At 44.9% G+C, this 25,835-nt stretch overlaps 1 protein-coding gene across 2 annotated transcripts in view; it reads right to left on the reverse strand.

Annotated features, from left to right (window-relative positions):
- Window positions 1–5,055: 5,055 nt before the first annotated feature.
- The window catches only part of LOC146041717 (sialic acid-binding Ig-like lectin 13), a 76,677-nt gene continuing 55,897 nt past the window's right edge, over window positions 5,056–25,835 (reverse strand). For both annotated transcript variants that reach the window (XM_083161630.1, XM_083161629.1), the window contains exons 5-11: window positions 24,329–24,625; window positions 17,261–17,521; window positions 12,665–12,761; window positions 11,155–11,209; window positions 10,329–10,408; window positions 6,491–6,542; window positions 5,056–5,338 (exon numbers count right to left, since the gene is read on the reverse strand). In XM_083161630.1, coding sequence (XP_083017756.1) covers window positions 5,213–5,338; window positions 6,491–6,542; window positions 10,329–10,408; window positions 11,155–11,209; window positions 12,665–12,761; window positions 17,261–17,521; window positions 24,329–24,625 — 968 coding nt within the window. In that variant the 3' untranslated portion in view covers window positions 5,056–5,212. The remainder of the gene's footprint in view (window positions 5,339–6,490; window positions 6,543–10,328; window positions 10,409–11,154; window positions 11,210–12,664; window positions 12,762–17,260; window positions 17,522–24,328; window positions 24,626–25,835) is intronic.

The following is a 25,835-nucleotide window of genomic DNA, read 5'->3' on the forward strand; positions in this document are numbered from 1 at the left end:
GCATGGTGCCGCCAGCGAGCTCTCACTTGTCCAGCTTCCGCTCCCTGGACATGTTAGTCAGCTCCTCTCCTGTCTGCAGCAGGCCGGGATCCGGCGCAGCTCTTGGTCCGGGAGCAAGCAGCACCGCAGCCCGCTGATGCTGAGATGATGTACACCGGCGGGATTTTGCTGCTGAGGGATGAGCTGTGCGGCGCTCCGTGCAGCTGCACAGCTCGTCCCCCCTGTAAAGCTGGCTGACGCCCTTAACATGTGCCGCCCCTAGGACCGTGCCTCACGGGCCTAGTGGCAAATCCCGCCCTGCCACCAACTGAAAACAAGCCAAAGTAAATGCTGAGTACACAACAACAAATGGAACCCCAAAACAGGAGAGACCAGGACACATTGCTGCGAAGCCAGGACACACTGCTGGAAGCAATATCACCAGCGGGGCTGAGCTGGGCCAGATCCCTTAAAAGGGATAGTCTGGCCAATCAGCCCCCACCATGAGACCAGGCCCCCTGTAATTACTTAGAAATTTCAGGTGGCCGAGCGTTTGCCTACCGGCATCCCCCCCATTGGTAGGCAACTGCCGGGTGACGCGCCCTAAACAGTAGCAGCGCTGGTGTCCCCCGGCCGGGCGGAAGTGACGTGTCCCGGCCGGGCGGATGATGGCGTTGCAGGACCCCGTCCAGCTGGTCATTGGTAATCGCTAGTGGAATGCAGCATGGCCCCCGCTGCCCCATATACATTTGTCTATTCCAGCTATTAGGCCAGGTCCCAATGCTCCTGATATTGCGCTGGGTACAGATACAGTAGTTTGTTGTGTATCCAGATTTTAGTGCAAAATTCTTCTTTCATCTCTTTTTTTAGGAAACCTGCCCTTTGAATTCTCTATCGGGAATACCTCCCTGCTAAGCAACTGCGGTACATCCCGCCACACCTCGCATTGATACAAATTGAATATATATTAACATATGCAATTAGTATTGCAAAGGACAGCTCTTGCAAACAGCTGGTGGGTCCCTCTCACCTCCCTAAACCACCTGCTGCAGGTGGCTTCAGAGACTCCCGGGCTCCTCCTCCCTGCACCCAGAGGGGAAGTATTGCTGCTAGGGGGGCGGAGGTCATTGGGTCCGGGAAGCACAGTAGGAGGCTGCACAGACAGCAGGTGAGGGGGGTGGAGTGGCATGGATGGTGGGGGGGGGGGTCCAGTGTGGGTTAGCGGTGCATGCAAAGAGAAGCCCATATTGTAGGCTTCCATAGCAGGACCGCCATGTTTCTGCCATAGGGGGTCAGAAAAAGGCATTATCCCCCTTTGGCGGAAACACGGCGGTCCTCCATTGATACAGTGGTTCCTAAAATACAGGGGGGAGGTCCCCATATTTTTGGAACCAGGTCCAGTTTAATGAGCTCGGGGCTAGTTATGCTCAGGAGGGGGGGGGGGCACAACGCCATTTTTCTATTTTATTTTAACTTTTACACATTTTTTAAAGACAAAACCATGCAAAGATCTCACTCACTGTTTATGTTTCAGTCAGAACCTGGTCTACAGTGTATTTTTTTGCAATTTTTGGTAATGTTTACCAAAGTAAATTTGCGAGTTGTAAACTTTATAATGGGAAAATATCTGGATGCGAATTGACGTGTGACCAAAAATCGCCAGATCAAAATGTGCAAAGTTTGCAGCAAAAATTAGAATTTGCTCCCTATTAAATGTGCGATTTTTAGAAAACATGCAAAGTTGTCAATTTTTTACCAAAAATCGCACCCTTTTACATTTTGCCCCAGAAGTGTATTTTCTTCACTATTGGAAATAAACGCATCCTTGGTCAATTAGCATCAACTTAACATTTAAACATTGATATTTTTATAGATAAAATGTGGTGTATGTATTTCACGACCTGTGCGGAGAGTGCGTAAGTAACGATATAGTGCTTACACACTGTATATAGTGGTACACGCATCTGTTGTAAAACAAAATATAAATAATTAATCAAAAAACAATAGGGAATGTATGTGTATGTGTGTGCACACTACCTTATCATCTTAAAGGACTTTGCTCTCTACTCCCACTGCCTGGTCTCTGCAGTGGGGGAGCGGGTGCTGGACCCAGGGCCCCCAATCATACCTGGGCCCGGGTACAAATTACCAGCCCCCCCACCCTCCCTCGACTACACTGAATACAACACAATGAACAGACTCCCTTAAGTGGACCCTTAGCCCCTTGAGTGGTGGGTTTTCCTGGGGCAGGAAAAACCTATAGGACAGGTTTGTCCTGCCCAAGATATACTCAACACAGTAGGGGCAGCCGCTGCCTTCTGCAGCAGCTCCTGCTCCCCTGGGGCTGATACTGCCAGCTTCAGCTGTTTTCGGCTGCTTGGAGAAGTTTGGGCTGCTTGAAGGAGCTTGTGAGTGCTCAGGTGTTCAGGCGCTCAATCATTCTTCTGTTCGGCCATTCCTGTGCTTGGACTCCCGAACACATGAACGGCCCTCCCCGATCACCCCTGATCCTCCACGAGCGGCGATGGGGGGGGGGGGGGTGTTTACAGGGAAGATTGGTGGCAATCGGGGAAGGGGTCAGCAACAGATGGGATGGCAGTGGTACACCACTGGAGACACCACTGGCAGGGCCGGTGCTAGGGTGTCCGGCGCCCTCCTGCAAACCATAAATTGTGCGCCCTTTCACTTTGCCATTGCAACAAGCTGCAGCCCGATTGTGGGAGCGTATGCAACATCTGATCCTATGGAGGATCTCGGGTGCATGTACATCTCAGTGCTGTGTCCGCAAAATATTGCAGGCACTAAAGGTGCCCATGCACGCTGCGAGAATCACATACGTTATGTGCTAGATCGCATCCCACGGCATGCATGCAATGTGTGTGCGATACGATCCAAAAGCATTACAAAAAGTATGTGCATCACATACCTTTTTGTACTGTGCAATGCCCACAGGAGCGCACATCGCATTGCACGCTGCTATTGCAGCGTGTATGGCCACCTTTAGGCACATAACCCAGCCCATTATTTAAAAAGTGTCTAAATTAATATAAAAAAAATCTTCAATTATTAAAAAATTTGTTATAAACATGTATAATAAAAGAGTCACTGTTCATTTGCTGTTTAACTCTTGTGCAGTCCCTCCTCTTCTATCTGTGTAGGCAGGACGCTGAGGATGCCATTACACCCCTCTCGTGACTGAGGGGGAAAGGAGGGGAGAGAAGGAGGAGATGGAAGAAGAGGAGAGGAGATAGAGGGGGTGGAGTGTTGAGGACTGGCACCGCATCCTCTTCCTTCCCACTGAGAAGAGGGAAGGAAGAGGATGCGGCGCTGCTGCCTGTTTGTCATTTGTTTGACAGCTGACAGGCGCAGGGAGCAATGGGTAGGGGGCGGATGTGGATATGACATGTCATCCAGGCATTCACAGACAGCGCTTCATGCCTCAGCACAAGTGTCTGTGAGGAAGAGGGTTGGCTAAGGTATGTGTGAGAAATACATGTTAAAAGTGCTTTGCCGTTTTTCCTAAAAAAAGAAAGGTAAAATGTTTACAGCTCTTCGTGAGCTATTTTGGGGTTTGAGCCTGTGCGAGTCTTCCGGCACCAGTTTGAAGAGCCTAGGATGCCCTATCTGTCCCTACGCTTACCTAGGTCTTCTGGCCTTCAGTCTTCTCCACGTTGCGCTCGTTTGCGATCTCCACACACCAGCCGTCCGTGACCGGAAGTTCGGGTGTAGCGGCTTCCGGTTTCGGCGGTGTGTGCGGTATCAGCTCCCCTGGCCTCCAACGTGTTTCGAGACTGAAACTCTCTTTGTCAAGGATGCCTGATTGCATTTCCTGTTGGCGTTTTATTCGTTTTCTTCTCCTTACTTTATTTGAATAACTTTATTTAAAAACGGAAATGGTCATGATTTTGGGCGGCAAGCACATGTCTTAAAGGTATATACATAAAAATATGGTTAGTGTGTTTTTAAATGAGGAATGCTGCTAATTCTATATCTATGTTTAATCCCATTGGCTGGAGGGTATTTAGTTCATATATCCACTTTGTCTCTCTCTCTGTTTGAGGTTTTTTATATTGTCTCCTCCTCTCCAATTAAGTGTAACTTGTTCAATTACATTAATCTTCAAGTCCTCTGGGTTTCTTCCATGTTTTTCCAAAAAGTGACTTGAAAGGCTATGCGTTAGTAGTCCCTTTCTTATGTTGTAGATGTGTTCAGCTGTTCGTTTTTTCAATTCCCTCTTGGTCTGACCCACATACTGTAGCCCGCAGGGGCATTCCAACAGGTAAATAATGTTTTTCGAATTGCAGGTTGTATGCTGTTTGTGTCGATACTCCTTCATTGTTTTGTTTGAGGAGTATGTTGTCAATGGTTTTGTTGAGTTTTTCTTGGTTGCTTTACAGCTGACACAGTTTAGGCATGGGAAGAAGCCTTTTGTGGTTGTTTCCTGCCCTGGTTCTTCTAAAGGGATGAAGCTTTTTGTTAGTTCTTGTTTTAAATTTCTTGCTCGTTTGTAAATTATCCTAGGTTTTGGCGGTATGAGGGGTTTTAGTTCATTGTCCAATTGTAAAATGTGCCAAGAGGGAATTGTTTAATTTGTACCTTACCATACAAAAAGCTGCTATTACGAGCGCAGACCACACTTCCAAACTTTTCCTTAATACTGTGAGGAAGAGGGGGCAGGTCGCAGGAGGAGGACAGTGTGTGCGTGGTGCAGGGAGCAGCTATTTACACTGCCGCCCGCCAGCTGTCAGACAGGCGCTACGGGCAGCGTGCAGGAGGCAGTGACAGTGAGGGCTGAGGCAGCTTTAGCAGAGCAGGGAGGAAGACAGCGCCTTTTCAGAATGGCGCCTCCCACTCAGGAACTGCTGAGTGGGTAGCGCCGGCCCTGACCACTGGCACATCCTTTCTTTAGCGTGGCATGCCCAGAAATGTCTTGGGGGAGCCCGCTCCTGCAGCACAGTTCAGCCCAAGAAATTTCCGGCCAAACCACCGAAGGGGTCACTATAATAAACTTTCGCCCATATATAAGATAAAGGAGTGTATTCTTTTGTAGTCAGTGGTGTAGAAAATACAAAATGATGAAAACAATAGAAAAGTTGTATTTTGTGTCATAACAAAGGGCTTCATTAAAATAGCTGGTCTGCATACAATGGGGCTGAGGGTGGGGGGCGGGTCTGCTTTACCAAGATTCATGACAATAAATTATAAAGACGTTTCCATACAGTACATGTTATAGCTAAGAATGGTTTATAACAGAATATTCTGTCTCCTCAGTGTTCCTTGGCCGTCTTAGGATTTGGTTCATTGGAGGTAACTCAATGGAAGTATATACAATCCCACCTGACTCCTCATTCTGGTTTGCCTACAATATTAAGGGAAAAAAAAGGTGGAATATGAAACTCATTAAAATGCATACATTTTTCTGTATGGGATGAGTTCTATTAATTGGGTCCAACTTCATATCCATCATAATGAGTGCAGGCTGTGGCGTAACTACTGTAAGGCAGCCCCAGCAGCCGCTTGATGCACTGACATGCTGCTGCCTGCCGCTGCCTGCTGGCTGAACACCGGAGGCGACAAATCCCCCCACTGATTCAATTGACTGTACATAGAGCCGGCTATTGGCTACTGTGTACAGGATGGGCAGGCGGATGGGCGTGCTGTGGCGGCTTGGGACGAGTCTGAGCCAGAGGAAGCAGAAGTGTCTGCTGGTCTCTCTGCCTCTCTCCTGCTTCAGCTTCTCCGTTATGCGTGTGACGTCATCACGTCACACGCTGGGGAAACACGCCGGAGAGGAGCCGGGCGCCACAAACTTTTTGGCAGCTGCTGGAATTTTTAACTGATATTTTGAGGCTCTCTCACAGCATCGTTGGCACTCAAAGGTTTAATCTGTGGTATTCGGCCAATAGTTTGTTTTATGGAAAATCCATTCCCAGATACTGTATCAGTGCTTCATGAGGAAGGTGACCTATACAAATGTAGATGGGCCCAAAGTAGTTAGATATATCCACTGTACTTGTTGCAGGTTGCTTGGCACAGTAAGCGCTAGGCGGCCCGAGGTACAGTTTGGTTTAGTCACTAAAAATGGAGGGTTAGGAACTAAGGGGGCTACGGATAGAGGGAGAAGAATGGGCATAGCTTTGGGGGGAGAGGTGATTAAGGGGGTTACCAAAAGTTGTGTGGAATACTAACCTAGCCGTGTAGGGAATATGTGCATTGGAATACTGCTGTTGGTCTTCTGACTGCCAGCATTCCAAGTGCCTGGTATCCCAAGTGGCGGTATCCTAAGTACCGGTATTCCAATTGCCAACACCCATACCCGACCCTTGTACACTACTAATAATATTACACTAGAGCAGTTTCTCTTTAAATATGGAATTTACCGATGTGTTAAGTCGAGCAGTAATTAACCTTTTGGGTGGTATACCTGACCTGGTAGGTTTGTCCTGCCCCAGCAAAACCTACCACTGAAGGGGTTAAATACAGCACTAAAATTTACCAAAATGATGCTTACCATGGTCTGGTTGGTAATTGTGTCTTGTTCTATTTCAGTATTATAGTATTCCCTGTAATATATAAATGTCATAGACATAATAGAACATAAATCAGATTTTTACAAATACTATTAGAATATAATCAAGAACTAGACCCACTTTAGTGGATGACAACTATATTTTGCATGAAAATACAAGGCACCTAGCAGAGACTGCCTTCCTGTACGGTCACTCAATGGGAGCAGTCTGCAAAGACCTACAGTATAGTACGTTTGACAACTTACTGGCCTGGCACCAGTATAACAACTTACTGGCCTAGCACCAGTATAACAACTTAGTGGCCTAGCACCAGTATAACAACGTACTGGCCTAGCACCAGTATAACAACTTACTGGCCTAGCACCAGTATAACAACTTACTGGCCTGGCACCAGTGTAACAACGTACTGGCCTAGCACCAGTATAACAACGTACTGGCCTAGCACCAGTATAACAATTAACTGGCCTGGCACCAGTATAACAACTTACTGGCCTGGCACCAGTATAACAACTTACTGGCCTGGCACCAGTATGACAACTTACGGGCCTAGCACCAGTATGACAACTTACTGGCCTAGCACCAGTATAACAACATACTGGCCTAGCACCAGTATAACAACTTAGTGGCCTAGCACCAGTATAACAACGTACTGGCCTAGCACCAGTATAACAACTTACTGGCCTAGCACCAGTATAACAACTTAATGGCCTGGCACCAGTATAACAACTTACTGGCCTGGCACCAGTATAACAACTTACTGGCCTGGCACCAGTATAACAACTTACTGGCCTAGCACCAGTATAACAACTTACTGGCCTAGCACCAGTATAACAACTTACTGGCCTAGCACCAGTATAACAACTTACTGGCCTGGCACCAGTATAACAACTTACTGGCCTGGCACCAGTATAACAACTTACTGGCCTGGCACAAGTATAACAACTTACTGGCCTAGCACCAGTATGACAACTTACTGGCCTAGCACCAGTATAACAACTTACTGGCCTAGCACCAGTATAACAACTTAGTGGCCTAGCACCAGTATAACAACGTACTGGCCTGATACCAGTATAACAATTTACTGACCTGGCACCAGTATAACAACTTACTGGCCTGGCACCAGTATAACAACTTACTGGCCTAGCACCAGTATAACAACGTACTGGCCTAGCACCAGTATAACAACTTACTGGCCTGGCACCAGTATAACAACTTACTGGCCTAGCACCAGTATGACAACGTACTGGCCTAGCACCAGTATGACAACGTACTGGCCTAGCACCAGTATGACAACTTACTGGCCTGGCACCAGTATAACAACTTACTGGCCTAGCACCAGTATAACAACTTACTGGCCTGGCACCAGTATAACAACTTACTGGCCTGGCACCAGTATAACAACTTACTGGCCTAGCACCAGTATAACAACGTACTGGCCTAGCACCAGTGTAACAACTTACTGGCCTGGCACCAGTATAACAACGTATTGGCCTAGCACCAGTATAACAACTTACTGGCCTGGCACCAGTATAACAACTTACTGGCCTAGCACCAGTATAACAACTTACTGGCCTGGCACCAGTATAACAACTTACTGCCTTGCACCAGTATAACAACTTACTGGCCTAGCACCAGTATAACAACTTACTGGCCTGGCACCAGTATAACAACTTACTGGCCTGGCACCAGTATGACAACTTACTGGCCTAGCACCAGTATGACAACTTACTGGCCTAGCACCAGTATAACAACATACTGGCCTAGCACCAGTATAACAACTTACTGGCCTAGCACCAGTATAACAACTTACTGGCCTAGCACCAGTATAACAACTTACTGGCCTGGCACCAGTATAACAACTTACCGGCCTGGCACCAGTATAACAACGTACTGGCCTAGCACCAGTGTAACAACGTACTGGCCTGGCACCAGTATAACAACTTACTGGCCTAGCACCAGTATAACAACTTACTGGCCTAGCACCAGTATAACAACTCACTGGCCTGATACCAGTATAACAACTTACTGGCCTAGCACCAGTTTAACAACTTACTGGCCTGGCACCAGTATAACAACTTACCGGCCTGGCACCAGTATAACAACGTACTGGCCTAGCACCAGTATAACAACGTACTGGCCTAGCACCAGTGTAACAACGTACTGGCCTAGCACCAGTATAACAACGTACTGGCCTAGTATGGTGGGTTCCGCAAATCCCCAGATAATATGTCACAGAGCAAGCACAAATTGCCAGGAATTTTCTTTTTATCTGCTACTAGATAATGCAAGGTACCCAGACAGAATGTCAACGAGATTTGAATGTCAATGTGTGCATTATGTAGACACGTAACATGGCAACTATAGATGCGTCAATATAGTCATAATATCGACAGAACACTTTACCTCCACATTTAGTTTTAGGATTAGATTGATAGAGTGAAAAAATGTGCTGTCTTCATACTGACGACATTCTAAATGTCGACACAATTTACCAATCCCATGAGACAATGGTCTATATAAAACAAAACCATATATTTTGACACGTGTACTATAATTTTCAATGCCAATGCCTCTTACCACCTACACCTGTCTGTGTGAGTAAGTGGGAGAAAGTAGTAGACAGTAGCCTTTTACTCAGCTCCAGTGTCTACTGGCCCTGTGACAGTCCCTATCTGCTCCTACCTCCAATTCCTGTCTTCACAGCGCCCTCTCTCCATATCCAGCACGTTTGAAACAGATCAGTGCAAAAATTTCTTTCACTTTCTGCTATGAATTTAGTGCTGTCAAGTGGCCTCTAGTGGTCACTGGCAGTACTTCACCACACAGAAGTGAGGAGTAGTTAGCTATATATAGAGAGGGCAGTATTCAACGAGAATAATTCTCCATGCATGGCGAGAGATTTTTTCTCTCGCCATGCACTTGCCCTGTTCCGGAGGGCTCACTGCCACTCCTGCTCCCACTATTCAATGTGGTTAGGACTCGCCGCCACTCGCGGCGAGTCTTAACCCCTGCAGCGGACGAGCGTCTGCGGCAGGGAGCTGGCAGGGAGCCGGGGGACGGTGTCAACCAGGGAGATTAAAGTCTCCCTGGCTGCCCCAGAACATATGTGGAGGGGAGGTGGGCTCTCCGGGACCCAGGCAGCACAAGCTGCCCCCCCCCCCCTATAGCCAGCGGGGGACCCAGTATTCACTGCACCCGATCGTGCATATGTAATGATCGGATGCAGTGAAAATATGAATATCTAATGAGCGGCTCGAGAGCTCCGGCCCCCTGCTGGCTGCTCTGTGTAAAAAAAAATAATAATTAAAAAAATATATATTTTTTAATTAAATATATATTCATGTGCTTATAGCACATGAATATATATTTAATTTTAAAAAGAAAAGGACAGCACATGAATAAAAATAACATGCCCCTTCACAGAAAACAAATCCTGATTTTTTTTACACCAAAAAAAAAAAAAAAAAACCCTTTTAGTTTAAAAGTTCACATTCCAGTTCTCCATGAAAAGATGGAGAATTGCTACACGGAGAGACACGGCGAAAATCACTTAAAAAGACGGCGAAAATATCACATTGAATAGGGTGGTTCACTTTTGGAGAGCAAAATGCTCCTTCCAACGTGAAAATAGCACAAACTCGCCATAAAACAAGGCAAATCTTTCTCATTGAATACTGGCCAGAGAGAGAGAGAGAGAGACAGAGACAGAGGCAGAGAGAGAGATGAGGAAATCAAACACAGGTTGTCGGGTATATTAAAAGGTCCATTTTGAACTAGTATTGCCAAAAGAGGTCCACATTTAATTTAATGAGAACTTACTGTGATCTGGCGGAATGTTCTTCTGGTATATTCTTGAGTATAAACACATTTGCATACATATTATCCATTAGTACCTGCTCCTGGACAATGAAAATTTCAATAATTAATGAACATTAAATAACATTGTTCTGTGCGTTTCACCGCGCAACAGAAATCTGTAATATTTTACTAGGACACTGCGCTAATTACAGCACAATACTGCATCATTTTTCTTATACATGTGTTAGCGGGTCGTGTTAGTTTTGAGCAAGAGGTTCCAAACTGCTAATGTTAAAATAACAATTTAGGGCTGACTTATCAATGAATTTCATCAAGAGTTGTGTACTTGTTGCGTATAACACTGTAAGTGGTGCTTCCGCCAATCAGCTCGTTACTCATTTTTCACACACCTGAAAGATATGAGCTGATTGTGTTCACAATCCATATGCATTTCCTTTCACTATTCACTGTCTGGCAGCATTTCGAAAATCGCTCGATTTGCAAATTTGCTGATCAGCGATCCATGTGAATTAGGCCCTAGATGAACAATACGCTGGAAACAGGACACAGAACCGGATATATCAAGCTTCAAAAAGTGATAAAATGGAAAATGATAAACAACCAGCCAATCACCTTCTACCTGTCGTTTTTTAAACCCAGCCTGTAACATGACAGGAGGAGATTGGCTGGTTGTTTATCACTCTCCATTTTATCACTTTTTGAAGGTTGGTACATCTGGCCCACAGTGAGCAATGGTCCAAAGTTGTCCAAGATTTGCTAAATTAACCCTACTAATGTAACTTTTCTGTGATTTGAAGATTTAAAAGAAAAGTTATCACTTACTTACCTGAATGTTTTTGTCTGTTCCCCTCTGTTTTGAAACAAATGACTGTTTCTTCTTTCTATAAGAACGAAAATAATAAATTAAAATTTTCTTTCTTATTTTAATGAGGTCATTCAAATGATAGTATTACTATTTTTTTTTTACAGTTCCCGATTTCATAGCAGGATAATTCATTAGGCTACCTAATAAAATGTCCCTCCCAAAGACAGTGGGGTGTCTTTGGGAGGGCCCTGAGGAAGCTTAACTGCGAAGCGCGTGCCGTCTAGCGGTGCGCAGGAAGTTTGTTGCTGTTTTGTTATTTTTCATATATTACATTTTGATGATGTGTACCTACAGTGGGCCTTATTTTGGTTCATTCTTTCTGACAAAATCCTTCTTAGATGGGCAAAACCATGTGCACTGCAGGTGGGGCAGGTGTTACTTGTGCAGAGAGAATTAGATTTGGGTGGGGTTTTACTTCAAAGTGAGATCTATATTGCAGTGTAAAAATAAAGCAGTCAGTATTTTCCCTGCACAGAAACAAAATTACTCACCCAAATCTAATTCTCTCTGCACATGTTACATCTGCCCCCCCTGCGGTGTACATGGTTTTGTCCATCTAAGAAGGATTTTGTCAGAAAGAATGAACCAAAATAAGGCCCAGTGTGATGTCCTGGAAGCCCTTATAAGGGCTCAAACTCACATGTGTGCTCCAGTTAGAACACCCTGTACCTGGGTCTCTTACACCTACTGACACCCCACTGTCTTTGGCGGTCTCTGGGGGTTGAGGTCTCTCTGATTCCTATACAGGGAGATAACCCACTCCAGTGACTCCACCAGTAGCATAATTTATTATCACTTATTTACTGGTCTCCCGGGGTTGAGGTCTCTCTGGTATATACACAGAGAAGACACCCCTTAATAGTAAGACCTGTCATAGCTACTTGGTGACTGTGATTTATGCACAGTGCCCTACATTAAGGTGTCAGTGTCATTTACACCACCAGTGATTATACATTCTGTCACGCTCTGTCTGGAGTTTTTTGACATTCTGAGCGACTAGAGGTTTGCTGACCCAGTCCCTCATGGCACCCACTATAAGGTTCTGTTAGCAGGGACAGATTGGATCGCATGCAGATCATGATCTACCGCACAGATCCGGGTAGCCACACACTGTACAATCACTACACGTGAATAAATAAATCATTGTTAAGCAACATCTGCCTGCCACCTTTGTTTTATTGTGTGCAACTCCACCTTTGTATGTCTAATGTTATTGTCTTTTTTAATATTTTCGCAGCCTTTTAGAATGTACTAATAAAGGTTATATTTTATATATCTCTTCTGAGGTGCACCCACATAAGGACACTCTTTTCCTGTCTCTTTTTCTATGCTCAAATTGACGTGTCCTAAGGTAGCACACCCCTGTCCTCACAATCTATAAGATACTAAGGATTCATTTTAGGGGTCCATTTACATATTGAGTCTTGTGCGATTGACAAAAACCTCCCCGTTTCCCTTGTATGTAACTTACCTGTTACAAATGCAAAAAGTGATGATCAGCAGCATTATAACCAAAAGTCCAACTGCACTTCCCATTATGACCAGTAGGAGTGCATTCCCAAATCCTGCTGAAATACAAAGTAAGGCTGGTATTTTTAATTATTGCATTTTACATAATATAAGTACATATAAGATATTGACAAAAGGTCAACACAAGCAAAATGTTGACATAGTAATGATTGACACATGAAACAGTTGACGTGAGTTTTTCAGCTTTCTCTGCCCCTAGTCAGTGCAGGGACAGGCCCAGGGTCTGCTGATTGGTGCTCGGGGGAGTGCTGCCGGCTCCTTACTGCACTGTGACCCCCTGCTGCAGTAAAGTGACACTGCAAGCACCATTGACCCTTGGTTTTCAGGCCCTGCTCGCAAGTTTACAATCTATATAAGCCTTGTATCCACTTATGAATCTGGCCCATTGCATGGATCTTATGGACCACAGGTTCTCAAACTTGGTCCTCAGCATAGCAAACCTAACAGGGAGGTTTACTTTGGCAACTAGCTTGAATTCTTACAAAAACAAGGGTCTATAATATGATTACTGTAGCTGCCGCCATATCATGCGGTATAAGGGACACATGCCCAGTGGTAGCAGCTTCTTCTACCAAGTTTGCTGTGAGTGTGGCTCTGAGTCCTCTATAAGTGAACAGAAAATCCGATGACTGATTAAGGTGGAGGTGACATAAATCACCGAAGGGGGCTCCGATGCAGTTGTTAACAGTGTTTAGAATAGACAGTGTGTGCTGCGTCGAGCAGCCAATGGGTGCAAGGGGAGGAGTTGGGAGGATAGAGGGGTATTGTGACTCAGAAAGTTCTGCCTCTCTCGAAAGTTTCCCCACCCTCCCATCTAGGGTGGCCAATCCTGGGATCGGGATCAGCGGGACTAGCGGGATCCCGGGATTTGGCCCCCAAAACGTCGGGATTTCAATCCCGGGATTGGAGTTTCCAATCCCGGGATTTTTGGATTAGACTGCGCATGCGCAGTCTAATACCGGGCATGGTTTGAGCACACGCTCAGACGCTGCCCGGCTTCTCCCATACGTGGCAGAGCAGCACTGCACAGCGTGACCTCTTAGCGTGACGAGATCAAAGGTCACGCTGCGCAGGGAGACAGGCAGAGATCACGCCAGGGCCGGCAGTATGAAGCCAGCCTAGCCAGCCCTCCCACCAACTCCGCAGTATGAAGCCGCCCAATCACCCACCTAGCCAGCCAGCCCAGCAACCCGGCTCCTGGCAGTATTAAACTGCCCACCCGGCAACCCGGCTCCCACCCAGAAACCCGGCTGCCGTCCGCACCTGCATAATGTAAGTACAGTAAATGCAGCCAGGGCAGTTTTTTATTAGGAAAGCCAATACCGGGATCCCGGGAATCCCTGGATTGAGCATTTTTCAATCCCGAATCCCGGGATTGAAAAAATGCCCCGAGATTGGTTTCCCTATTCCCATCATTATTTTTCTGTCTCTGTTTTTCTTCCTTAGGTGGCGGTAAAGAACGGTCAATTGTGTAGATGGAATGTGTGTAGATTAGTGGGTGCGCTCTCCCGACATCGATTGTCATGAGCCATACTTCTTTGCACGGAAGATGGCTGCCACCACCGACCCGGGTGGTTATGGCTGGGCGAGTTGATCACCAGCGGTGTGCGAATGCTATGGTGATCCTACCCCCCCTTTTCTTTACTCTGACCGTTCTTTAGTGCCGCCACCAATATTTATAGTCATAGTCTGTTGTCAAAATAAATTTGACATTCATTATTTGAAACGCCAGCACTTGTGTCCGTATCATTATTTTAGATATGCAAGTAAAGTTTAAGTGTTAAGGCTTTAAGCATGAGAGTACCGATGGTGGATTTATGGACCAGAGAGCAGCTACAAGGAAGAAGAGGCAGTAGCCTTACAGTGAGGTAGCAGAACGGGTGCTTATAAAGTGCAGTACTAGGTCTATTACATTTGTGTATTTATTTATTATGGTATATTTAACCTGTACCTGACCACAAATTTATTTTATTTAACTACATATAACACAATATAATATAGACCATAGGTTCACAAACTCGGTCCTCAGGACTTCTTACAAGTCATGTTTTCCAGGTCTCCTCAGAGAACCGCAAAGGAAATAATAAGCTCCACCTGTGAGTCTTTTAAAATGGATCAGTGTATTGAATATACCTATGCCCCAGCTAGGAGACCTGGAAAAATTTGAGGTCCTGAGGACTGAGTTTGAGAACCATTGTACTAGAACTTTGGAAGCAGAAGCTTTAAACAGGGCCAATATTTCTTATCATTTGTCATGTCATGTGTTACCTGCCTGTGCTGCAGGTTATAGTCTGAACATGTGTTTCCTGTGGAATTGAAACCATGAACACAGTCAGATAAAAATGGGGAAATTACAACATTTATTAAAAATGTTCAACAGTGGATAATAGACTCATGTCTGTCCTACGATGGAAAGCGTGGGCGCCATGATAATAAACAAGTACCTAAATTGCATTGTACAACCAAAAAAATCGGTCGCATCACATGCGATGCAATGCGACGCGATGCAATTGTACCCGTTTTTTAATTGTACAGGCACCCAGATGCCTGATTCCTATGCGCTCGCCACACTAAATAGAATCAACTCCACGCCGACGTGGATAGTGGGGGTATGAAAAGGTCGGAGGACGCGTACTACCGCCCCTCGCGGGCTCGCTGCACTCGCCACGCTTCCGGTTGGCGCTGATAATGGGGTGGCGTTAACAATGGGGGGGCATTTAACATACTCATTACCCATCAGGGTGGGTATACAATTAAAAATCGGGTCTGGGGTGGGGCATTTATCATGGGAATAAGCCCAAATAGATGCGATGTGACGTGATATAAAAATTGTATACTCAGCCCGGGGAAAGGCTCACATCGGGTCCCACCGCATGCCATCGCATACCTTAATTACTGGTATGCGATGTGATGCGATGGGCGCCGTGATAATGCACAAGTACCTTAACTTATATTCCAATAGAAGTAGACGAAGGCTGGGATGTAATATGAGCCGAGATTGGGCTGAGTTTGTGAATTGTCCGATTTGTTTGCAAAAGTCGTACATTTTGCAAAGTCGGCCAATTTAATAGTGTCCAAGTTCATTTAAATATATTTGATCTCTCAAAATAGTTCTAGTACTTTACATTTTTCCAATGACATGCAAGGCTTGTCCTGCTGATTAAAATGATATGCAGCATGCCTATATTCTGTGTGTAATCCGATACCCAATTATGTTTAAGTGTTTGGCAGGAAAACACTGCAGCATAACATCCTGTTATGCACATACAGCCTCAATTACACACAGAATGTAGGTATGTTGCATATTATTTTAATCAGCAGGGCCTGCTTGTGTGTTTGATTGAATACCGCTGGGAATGAGACACATTTCCAGGGCAAGTTTTCTAAAATGCCATGTATAAGAAGTCATATTAGGTCAAATTTTCTAATTTGCATTCTGAGCGTAAAAGACACACGCCATTACAATGGGCAAGTTCTGGGAGAAAGTTGCACATTATAATGTCCAACTTTGTGTAACTTTCCCAGATGCTGAAGTATTTTCAGGATGACTTCATTAGTTGGACTTGGATTACAGTAAATCTTAATTTATTGAAACATTACTCTTACCCTAAAATCAGTCCACATAACCCTTAATTGACATTTTGCATTCTTATCAACTTAACATTTACATACAGCGGCGGCCTTTACCTATGGACTGCAGCCCCCCCCCCCCCAGGTAAAATCCGCCACTGTTCTCTACCTATGAAGCCAGATGCAGTCTGTGATGGATTCAGTATGGAATCCCAGCGTTCAAAATCCCGACGCTGGAATCCCGTACGCCGAAATCCCATCAAGGGGGGGGACGTGGATCGGGCCACGCAGAGGGCCCGGTGCCTCGCTACGCTCGGCATGCTAATTTATTCTCCCTCTATGGGTGTTGTGGACACCCATGGAGGGAGAAAGTTTCGGGATTTCGGCGGTCGGGATTTCGGCGGTCGGGATTCCAGCGTCGGGATTTTGAACGCTGGGATTCCGACCGCCGGGAAATTAACCGCATCCCTCTGTGAGACTGCTCTGGCTTCAATGTGACTGGCAGTTACTTCCTAATAGTGTGAAACAAAGATTCAACCGGAACACAGAGGTTCTGCGCAAACTAGACAAAAACAATATAATGGGTGGCTGCTGGCTGTGAAGTCCAATCCCCAACCGCCTTCCCAAATGGCGGTGAAATAACTTCATCCGTTTGGCAGTGACTTCCTATTGGAAGTCCGACCTGCCAGTCACTCAAGGCAGTCCTATTGGGAGGTGTTCCCTCCCTCTGGGACGCATCGTGGCAGCCCCCCTTCTCTGCAAGGGTAAGAGCCGCCACTGTTTACTTATAATCTATCTGATTGTTTATCTTCTTTTTAACGTCCAGAAATGACTTGTTCAACAGCCATCTTTCTTATGGGTCTGAAGACCTGGCAAAGCATTTCCTACCTCAGCAATTTGCCAGTATTTCACAATCTAGTTCATTTATCCATACGGTACAGTATGTCTTATTTTATTTAGTACTCACATTGATTAGTAAACCGAAACATTTGTGTCTCTGCTGATCCCATTGAGTTGTTTACAGAGCAGATGTATTTCTCCGAGGTCACGTTCTGCACAGTTATTGTATCATCGTGTTCCAATAATAACGTCTTAGATTCACCGATCTTGTACCACGTGTAGTAAGTTACGGGAGGATTAGCCTGACAGGTGCACTGTAAGGTCACATTATCTCCTTCCTCTGTCTCCGTGTTTCCCACTACTGATATAGTGAGATTCTTTGGACCGTCTGTTAAATGATATTGTTTTTTATAAAATCAATCAAATCAAAGATAAAATCCCTAATGCACCTACAGTATATTAAATATGACAAATTTGCAAAATGTGCTCACCTACTGCATAAAGCAAACAAGATAAGCTCATACCATCTACAATGTATGGAGAACCTTCCTAGTGTGGACTACACCAGGGTTGCTGACTTTTGTAGTCTCCTCTCCGGGAGAAGCCCAGAGAGGAGACTTTCAGCAGGACTTCAGGGTGAGGGGCTTGAGCGTTACATCACTAAGCCCCGCCCCCATGATGGAAAATACCCCGATTTGCCGATCCCTGTGGAGAGGGCGGGGTTAAAAATGACACGATAATGACACTTTAGCCCCGCCCCCTCCTCGGAGATTGGCAGATCGGATTATTTAAACGCCGCGGTCAGGGATGGAGGATGCCACGATCAGGAGGCGGAGCGGGGTTCCCCAAGAATCCGGGAGGGTTGCCCACCTTTCCGGGGGGCTGGGAGGGGGACACAATTTTCGGAACCCTCACGGTTATTCCAAGAGGGTAGGCAACCCTGGACTCATTTTATAAGGGAACTGAAAAACTCTTATAAGTGTAAGAATTCATATACAAATATATTATGTTATGCTCTAGAGGCCTCATTAGCATTGAAAATAAATGTGTGGCACATTACGTAAGGGAAGCTATAACTGGTAGGATTGATGATACTATAGAAGTGAAAATAGGTTTTGCACAGAGTTAAATTCCAAAGTGTATTCAGGAATCCTGGGGGAGGGGGGGGGGGGCACGGGCCCTTACTTGCACCAAAGCTCCTCCCAACTTGTGCCAAGTTGGTGCAGGGGTAATAAATAGTTAGAAAGACTTTGCATGGGAACATGAGCTGCTCTAGAGTAAAGGTAAAAACTATGGCCCTTATTCTGATCTGTGCGGCCGGAGCCGCATACGTTGCTCCGGCCGCACAAACCAATCCCCGCCTACAAGACGGATCGCCACGGCCGTCCGTACGCGGACGGCTGGCGATCTGCATGAAAATGGTGGGGCGTACGCCTCCACCATGGTGGGAGCTGCCCCCTGCATTCGATGGTCGACGACCATCGAAGGCAGGGCCGCACGCTCCACCAGCTCCCGCAAGCTTAGACCACACGGACAATCGTCCGTGTGAAAGCTTGTATGGGGGCGGAGAGCTGACATCCGGCGATGTCAGCTTTCCGCCCCCATCACTGGCGTCATAGCCTCATTACCATGCATACGCCCCGCGTTTGCATGGGAACGCCCATGAAACGCGGGGCGTATGCATAGGGAAATGAGGCTATTAAGCCCCTCACGCCCCTATACGCCCCCTTTGCGGCGTATAAAATTTTTGTGCGGCGATTTCGCCTGCACATGCGCAGAGTGACCTCTGCGCATGTGCAGAGTGAAAACATCGGCGGTACGGCCGCACGCGGGCCGTACCGCCGAGATCAGAATAAGGGCCTTTATGTGCCCTATACCAGTAGGAGAATATATACCAGTTTAACACCCTACTCATTGTGAGATTTCTAACTATACGTATGTAGTGCGCAGCCACACATCCAATCCCTTGCAGTCGCACACTTCATAGATCTGCTCTGGTGCAATGCTGATCATTTTTTCATGAAGTAAATTAAGAGCTTCAATTAGCTTTCTATGCATGGCCACATAGCTCGTTAATAGAGTATCTGACTCCAATGCCACAGGTGATGGGTTTGAATTCTGGGTATGTCAGCATCTTGAAATATAATAAAGTGTCATAGGCATTTCTATAATTGGTGCAATGTGTGTGGTATACACGGGCCCTCGATCTCTTGTTTTAATACTTACCTCGCCAGAATCCTGCTCTGGACGCTGCATTTATGGCAAAAATGGCATCCAAAATGGTGGCATGCGAAGTACTGATTTTATTCTCTTGAACATGGCGACACCTGATAATGAGCATGTAGGTAAGCGGCACTTATGGGGCATAATATGTAATAGGCATTATGGTATGTGGTATAATGTATAATGGGCATTTTGGTGTGTGGTGTGACATGTAATGGGCATTAAGGCATGTGGCATCATATGTAATGGGCATTACGGTGTGTAATCAATGTGTAACGGCCATTATGGAGTGTGGCATAATGTATAATGGGCATTACAAAGTGTGGCATCATTTGTAATGGGCAATACGGTGTGCGGCATAATGTGTAATGGGCATTACGGAGTGTGGCATAATGTGTAATAGGCATTACGGAGTGTGGCATAATGTGTAATGGGCATTACAGTGTATGTTATTGCTGCGCGGGGGTGGTGGTGGTGATGTGTGTTTGTGTTTGTGTGTGGGGGGATGTTTCACTCAAAAACAAGGTTTTGCATCTCATGTTTGAACAAATAAACTGTGTTGTAATTAATAAAACACTATTGTACAACTCTTAAACCCATTTACATAAATAAGTCACCTTTTATTTAGTTTGCATTGATTCCCAGTAGGCGATGATGGGCATGCCCAGTAAGCAGTGATACATACATCCAGCAGGCAGTGATATACATGCCCAGTAGGTGGTGATAGACATGCCTCTCCTAGGGTGCACACCTATGAACCACATCATATCCTTATGATGAAAAGAAAACTTTTTTTTTTTTTAATTGAAATTTTCTTTTATATATTATTTTCTTGTATATCCAAAGCATTTTCATAATTTTTAAAATCACAGTGTTACACTCTATTTCAAAGTTTTTCTTACATCTGGTACCATCTTATTTTCCTAAGTTTTGTGCTGGGTCCCATGTCCGTGTGTCTCCTTTTACTTATTGGCCAATTGGCCCTTTAGTCTACGTGCTGTGTGTTTTACTCTTATTTTATTATTGGTGATCCTTTACACTCACTTCTTTGTGTGTCTTTCTTCTATTCTCCGACTTGTTCTATGGTGAGCTTGGGGTTTTGTTGGTGTATTAGCTTAATTTATCACACTTCCTTTATCTCTTATTTACATTAAGTGATTCATTGTGTCTTTTTTTTTTTTTTTTTTTATATATTACCTTTCCCTCATCCTATTTGTGCTCTATGTGTTGTGTCCTTGTGTCCTCGTGTTTATAGGAGCCCGCGGGCATGGTCCCAGCACATTTATTTTGAAACATCTCATGTTTACCAGTATATCTATCTTTAACACCTTGCTTTACCTAGCCTACTCAACCCTCTTACCCCCCCCCCCCTCCCTTTCCCTCCCTCCTTCTCCCTCCCTCCCTCTCCCTCCCTCCCTCTTGGTTAACAAGTTAATTCACTCCTTTTACTTCTCCATATTATTCTCATTGGTGTTATCCTTACTATATGACCTCTTATCTTGCTTTTCCTATCTTCCTAGGTTGATCCCCCTCCAGTTAACCCACTTCTTCCAGATCTTATAAAATCTTTGGTCCGTTCCTCTAGCCAAGTGTATGTGTCTTTCATGTTCCATAATGGAGTTGACCAGAGCTATCCATGTAGAAGTCTCAGGTCCTTCCCTTGCCATCCACTTCCTAGCTATACATATTTTAGCAAGGGTGCATAGGCAAATAAACAATAGGCCGTCGTCCCTATCCTCAGGTGGGGCTTCAATTATCCCAAGGATACATCCTCTAGGAGTGCTCATTATCCTTGGGATACCCAAGGCCGTCATTATCCCTATAATTGCATCCCAGAAGGTCGCTATTCTTGAACACTCCCAAATCAAATGGAAAAATGATCCGTTATTATCCATACATTTGGGGCAGTTAGTATTTGTTCTCCCACCATATTTATACATGCGGACTGGGGTAACATAGGTCCTGTGGATTATAAATAATTGTACCTGCTGGAATCGAATCTGATTAGTGGCCTTGCATACATTAGCCAGTGTTTTCCCCCACTCTTCCTCCGTTATTGCCCCAAGATCTCCCTCCCATTTATTTTTCAACTCCTCCAAGCCTTCCTTTTGCTGCTCTTTCATAAGAGTTTTATAGAACAAGGACACCTCGTGCCCCATTTTAGAGCTTTTAATCAGCCTTTTAGCTGGTGAGTCTACTATGTCCGGTAATCCTTTATTAAACTGATTCCCCAGGGCATGCCTCAATTGAAAGTATCTGAACTGATACCCATTTGGAATGGAGAATTCAGCTTTCAATGACATAAAGGACCTCAGCCCCTGTCTATCGTATAACTGCCCAATCTCAATCAGTCCCACTGACCCCCATGTTCTGTCCATCTGTAATTCTCCTAACTCCCTCAGGAGTCGGGCATTATAGAGCGGTGTCTCTGGGTCTATTCCTTGACCACCCATTATCACCTCAACTTGCCTCCATACATTTACTGCTTGTTTAACAATAGGTGGCCACCTACGGTACATATTTCCCGAGAGGAGTATATGTAATGGTGTATGTCCTGGGGAGACAACTTCTATCATTGCTTCTGGCAATTCCTTTTCCTGTCCACTCTTTACCCATGTCTTAAGTAATGCCATTTGGGCAGCTAGATAATACAGCCGGAAATTGGGCAGAGCCAGTCCGCCCTCGGTCTTAGGTCTATACAAAATGTTTTGCCTAATTCGAACCCTTTTACTGCCCCAAAGTAAGGAGGAGATCAACCCTTCAATTGTTCGAAAGATTCTTTGTGGCAAGTAAATTGGAGAATGTTGCAAAACCATATAGCAGCTTAGGCTGAATGATCATTTTTACAAGGTTGACTCTCCCTGTAAGGGTCAGTGGAAGCCTACCCCAGGGGCCAATTTTGGATCTAATATAATCAAGCTGGGGGATTACATTAAGAACTTCAAACCTGGCAGGGTTCCTTGAAACCCTTATTCCCAGATATTGGAATTCCTCTACTATTTTTAAGGATGTGGGGGCTGCTAATACCGTAGGGTCCGATTTACTCAAGGGGAGTATACATGATTTGTTCCAGTTAATCCTCAGTCCCGAATTATTCCCAAAGCTATTTATTAAATTCAATATTTCCGGCATGTCTTTAACGTGATTCTGTAGGAACAGTAGGACGTCGTCCGCATATAAGGCGATACGATCCTCCTCTGTTCCCACTCTCAGCCCTCCAATCGACCCACTTCCCCTAATCAGGCACGCCAGTGGCTCCATGGCGATTGCAAATAGGGCTGGGGAAAGTGGGCATCCTTGCCGGGTGCCCCTCTCTAGCTTAAAGATAGGGGAAATATACCCATTCACCGACACCCTTGCCATCGGGGCCGTGTATAATAATCTCACCCAATTTATAAATACCGATCCCAACCCTATCCACTCCAATGCCTCCCACAGATAATCCCATTCAATGGTATCAAATGCTTTGGCGGCGTCTAACGAGACAACCGCTTCTTCTCCCCTATACTCTCTATTACAATGAAGATGATAATGTAATCTACTTAAGTTTGTGGTGGTTGACCTTCCTGGCATGAAGCCAGTTTGGTCTGGATTTATAATTTCGACCAACGCCCCATTTAAGCGTGTTGATAGCACCTTGGCCAAGATTTTACCATCGTTTGTTAATAGGGAGATTGGTCTGTATGATTCCCTTAGGGTAGGTTCTTTATCTTTCTTTAATATATTTATTATAAGGGCTTCTGACATAGAAGGGGGTAGTTTCTTTCTGCCATACACCTCATTGAAGACCTCAAGTAGGTTTTTGGCGAAGAATCCACTATATTTCTTATAAATTTCTTGTGGAATGCCATCCAGGCCGGGAGCCTTTCCCCCTGGGACATCCTTTATTGCTTCTTCTATTTAATGGATTGACAGCGGGGCTTCTAACCTATTCCTAGTTTCCTGTGACATAGTCGGGGGTTTTATCAGTGCCAGATAGTCATGAATTTCTTCTGGGGTACGGTCTAGCTGGGATTTATAAAGTTGCTGATAGTACTGGCTAAAGCTCTCCACTATGTCTGGTGTGAGCTGGACAACTTTACCGTCATTGTTCTGGATCTCTCTCACAATGCTCGGTGGACGGTCCATTTTTGCTAGGTTGGCTAAAAAACTGCCAGGTCTATCCCCCTCAGCGTATCTTTTGTGCCCAGCGAAAATGTCCCTATACTTTGCTTTATCCAACAATTTTTGGTTCCATTCCTCCTGGGCCTTCAGCCAGATTTCTTTACTTTGCTTTGATCTATCTTGTAAGTATTTTTGCTCTAATTTGTTACTTATATCCTCCAGCTTTTGTTCCTCCTGTCTATAGGAGGTTTTCAACTTGGCTATTTCCTTAATTAATGAACCCCTTAGGTTAGCCTTAAATGTGTCCCATACAATCTCTATTGGCGCTAAATTCCTGTTGAGGTCCAGAAATTCCCCCCACAGAGATTCTAAATTGGTCTCTGTGTCTAAACGGGTCAACCAAAAGGGGTTTAATTTCCAATAGGTATACCCTTTCTTTTCCCCCGGCGCAAATATAATTTCTAGAGGTGAGTGGTCAGATATCCCTCTCACCCTATATTCCACCCCCTGCAATTTTGGGAACCAATCATCTGTAACCAGGGCCATGTCAATTCTAGAAAAAGCCTCGTGCGTTTTGGAAAAGCACGAGAACTTCTGCTCTCCAGGATGGGTTTCCCTCCAAGCATCTTTTAACCCCATTTCTTTAGTCATTGACAGGAATCCCGTCCCACCTCTGTTACCCCCTTGTCTTATTTGGCTTTTCCTGTCCAGTTGGGAATCAAGGACGTTATTAAAGTCCTCAATTACTATAGCAGGGGTATTGGGATGTGTTGCGATGAAAAGAAAACTTTTAATCTGTTTACAAACCATAGTTATTTCTTGCCCAATCTATTACTGTACAGATGTGCATTTCATACAGGTTACTTACACTTGATATTCAGGGTTATTGATTTGGTTGATGTTATATTATTGGGAAATGTAGCCGTGCATTCCAGCAGCGTCTTATCCTCTGTATAGGAAGGGATGTAACTCATTTCAGTTTCCAGCCTCCATACTCCCCGAGCTTTCACCTCTTCATGCATCACCGATATCTCATGTCCACCTTTATTCCATGTCAGAACTGGTGGCCTGGAGGCACAGGTGTGATCTACAGAGCAGACAACTATAACTGTCTTATTCTCTTCCATACCGTCAGTTCCTGTTATTAATGGAATCTCTGGGTGTTCTGAAATGAGAAAATAATACATTTCACACATACAGTATACAGTAGTTATGATTTGGTTTTAAAATGACGCGTATAAACTATCAAGCAAATAGATATTTATGTATGTGTTACTTATTCAAAAAAAGACATTAACAAGTCTATAAAATAGAGTAACGAAATGTATATTAATGATCAGTATATATAAAAGTAAATTGTATTAATATTAAAAATAAATTAAGAATATTAGATGTGTGTGTCATTATTACACAATTGGGTTATAATTTACACCTAGTGCCACATAATCAGAATTTATCTGTTTTTTAGACTGACTTTTACTACCAAAGGGGAGAAAAATCACAGACTATCGAATGATTTCTCTCCCCTTTGGCTGAATGCGAGGGGATGTGGCCACGATCAGCAGGGCGGCAGGTGGCAATGACTGAATCAGGCCCACTGTCCTTCTGTGTGCTTGTAGCAGTAGGCAAATCAGTACAATGGAAGAGTGGGACCTGCGCCCATTAGAATTCTTATTTCAATAATTATCAACTTCTGTAACACTGAAAGTAGAGAACACTATCCAAGCTGACGACAGCAATACTCTGTCATACCTCGCTCCCAAATGTCCCGACTGTCACCGTTTTTTTTTAATGTGGCTGTAACCCCACCAGTTGTAGCAGTGTCCTGCTGTGGTGACTACATGCCCGCTGTAGTCTATTCATGGGAGACAGAGGGGCTGGGGGCATGCTCACAGAGTGCTCGGCCATGCTGCCTTAGTGACAAAATAAATGTGAGGCTTGGCTTGGGGCAGTATCATTTCCACAAAGCCATGCCCTATTGATGAGGCCAAGCCTCTTTTCAGTGACGGCACAGCTTCGCCGCGCATAGGGTCCCAACTCGCAGAACAGATATGTTGGGAGGTCCAGCACTGCACAGTACTGTACATTATGTTATTTATCTATTTACACATCTGTATGTAATTATACTTACCATGCTCTAACTGCTAAACTGGAAACGCAGAACACAGGCTGATTATAAAACCAGGTAAAATAAAGGCTTGAAGGCAGCCAGGCACAGGAACTGTGCAATTCATAAGTGTCCCAGTTTAAAGGAATAGTATTGTAAACCTATTATAATATTTACTAATTTAGAACATTTCTTACAGCAGACAGGTGCAGCACGGATGGTGTAGTGGTTAGCATTACTGCCTCACAGCACTGTGGTCATAGGTTCT

Source organism: Crinia signifera, chromosome 19, assembly GCF_055691185.1.
Source record: "Crinia signifera chromosome 19, ASM5569118v1, whole genome shotgun sequence".
Lineage (NCBI taxonomy): Eukaryota > Metazoa > Chordata > Amphibia > Anura > Myobatrachidae > Crinia > Crinia signifera.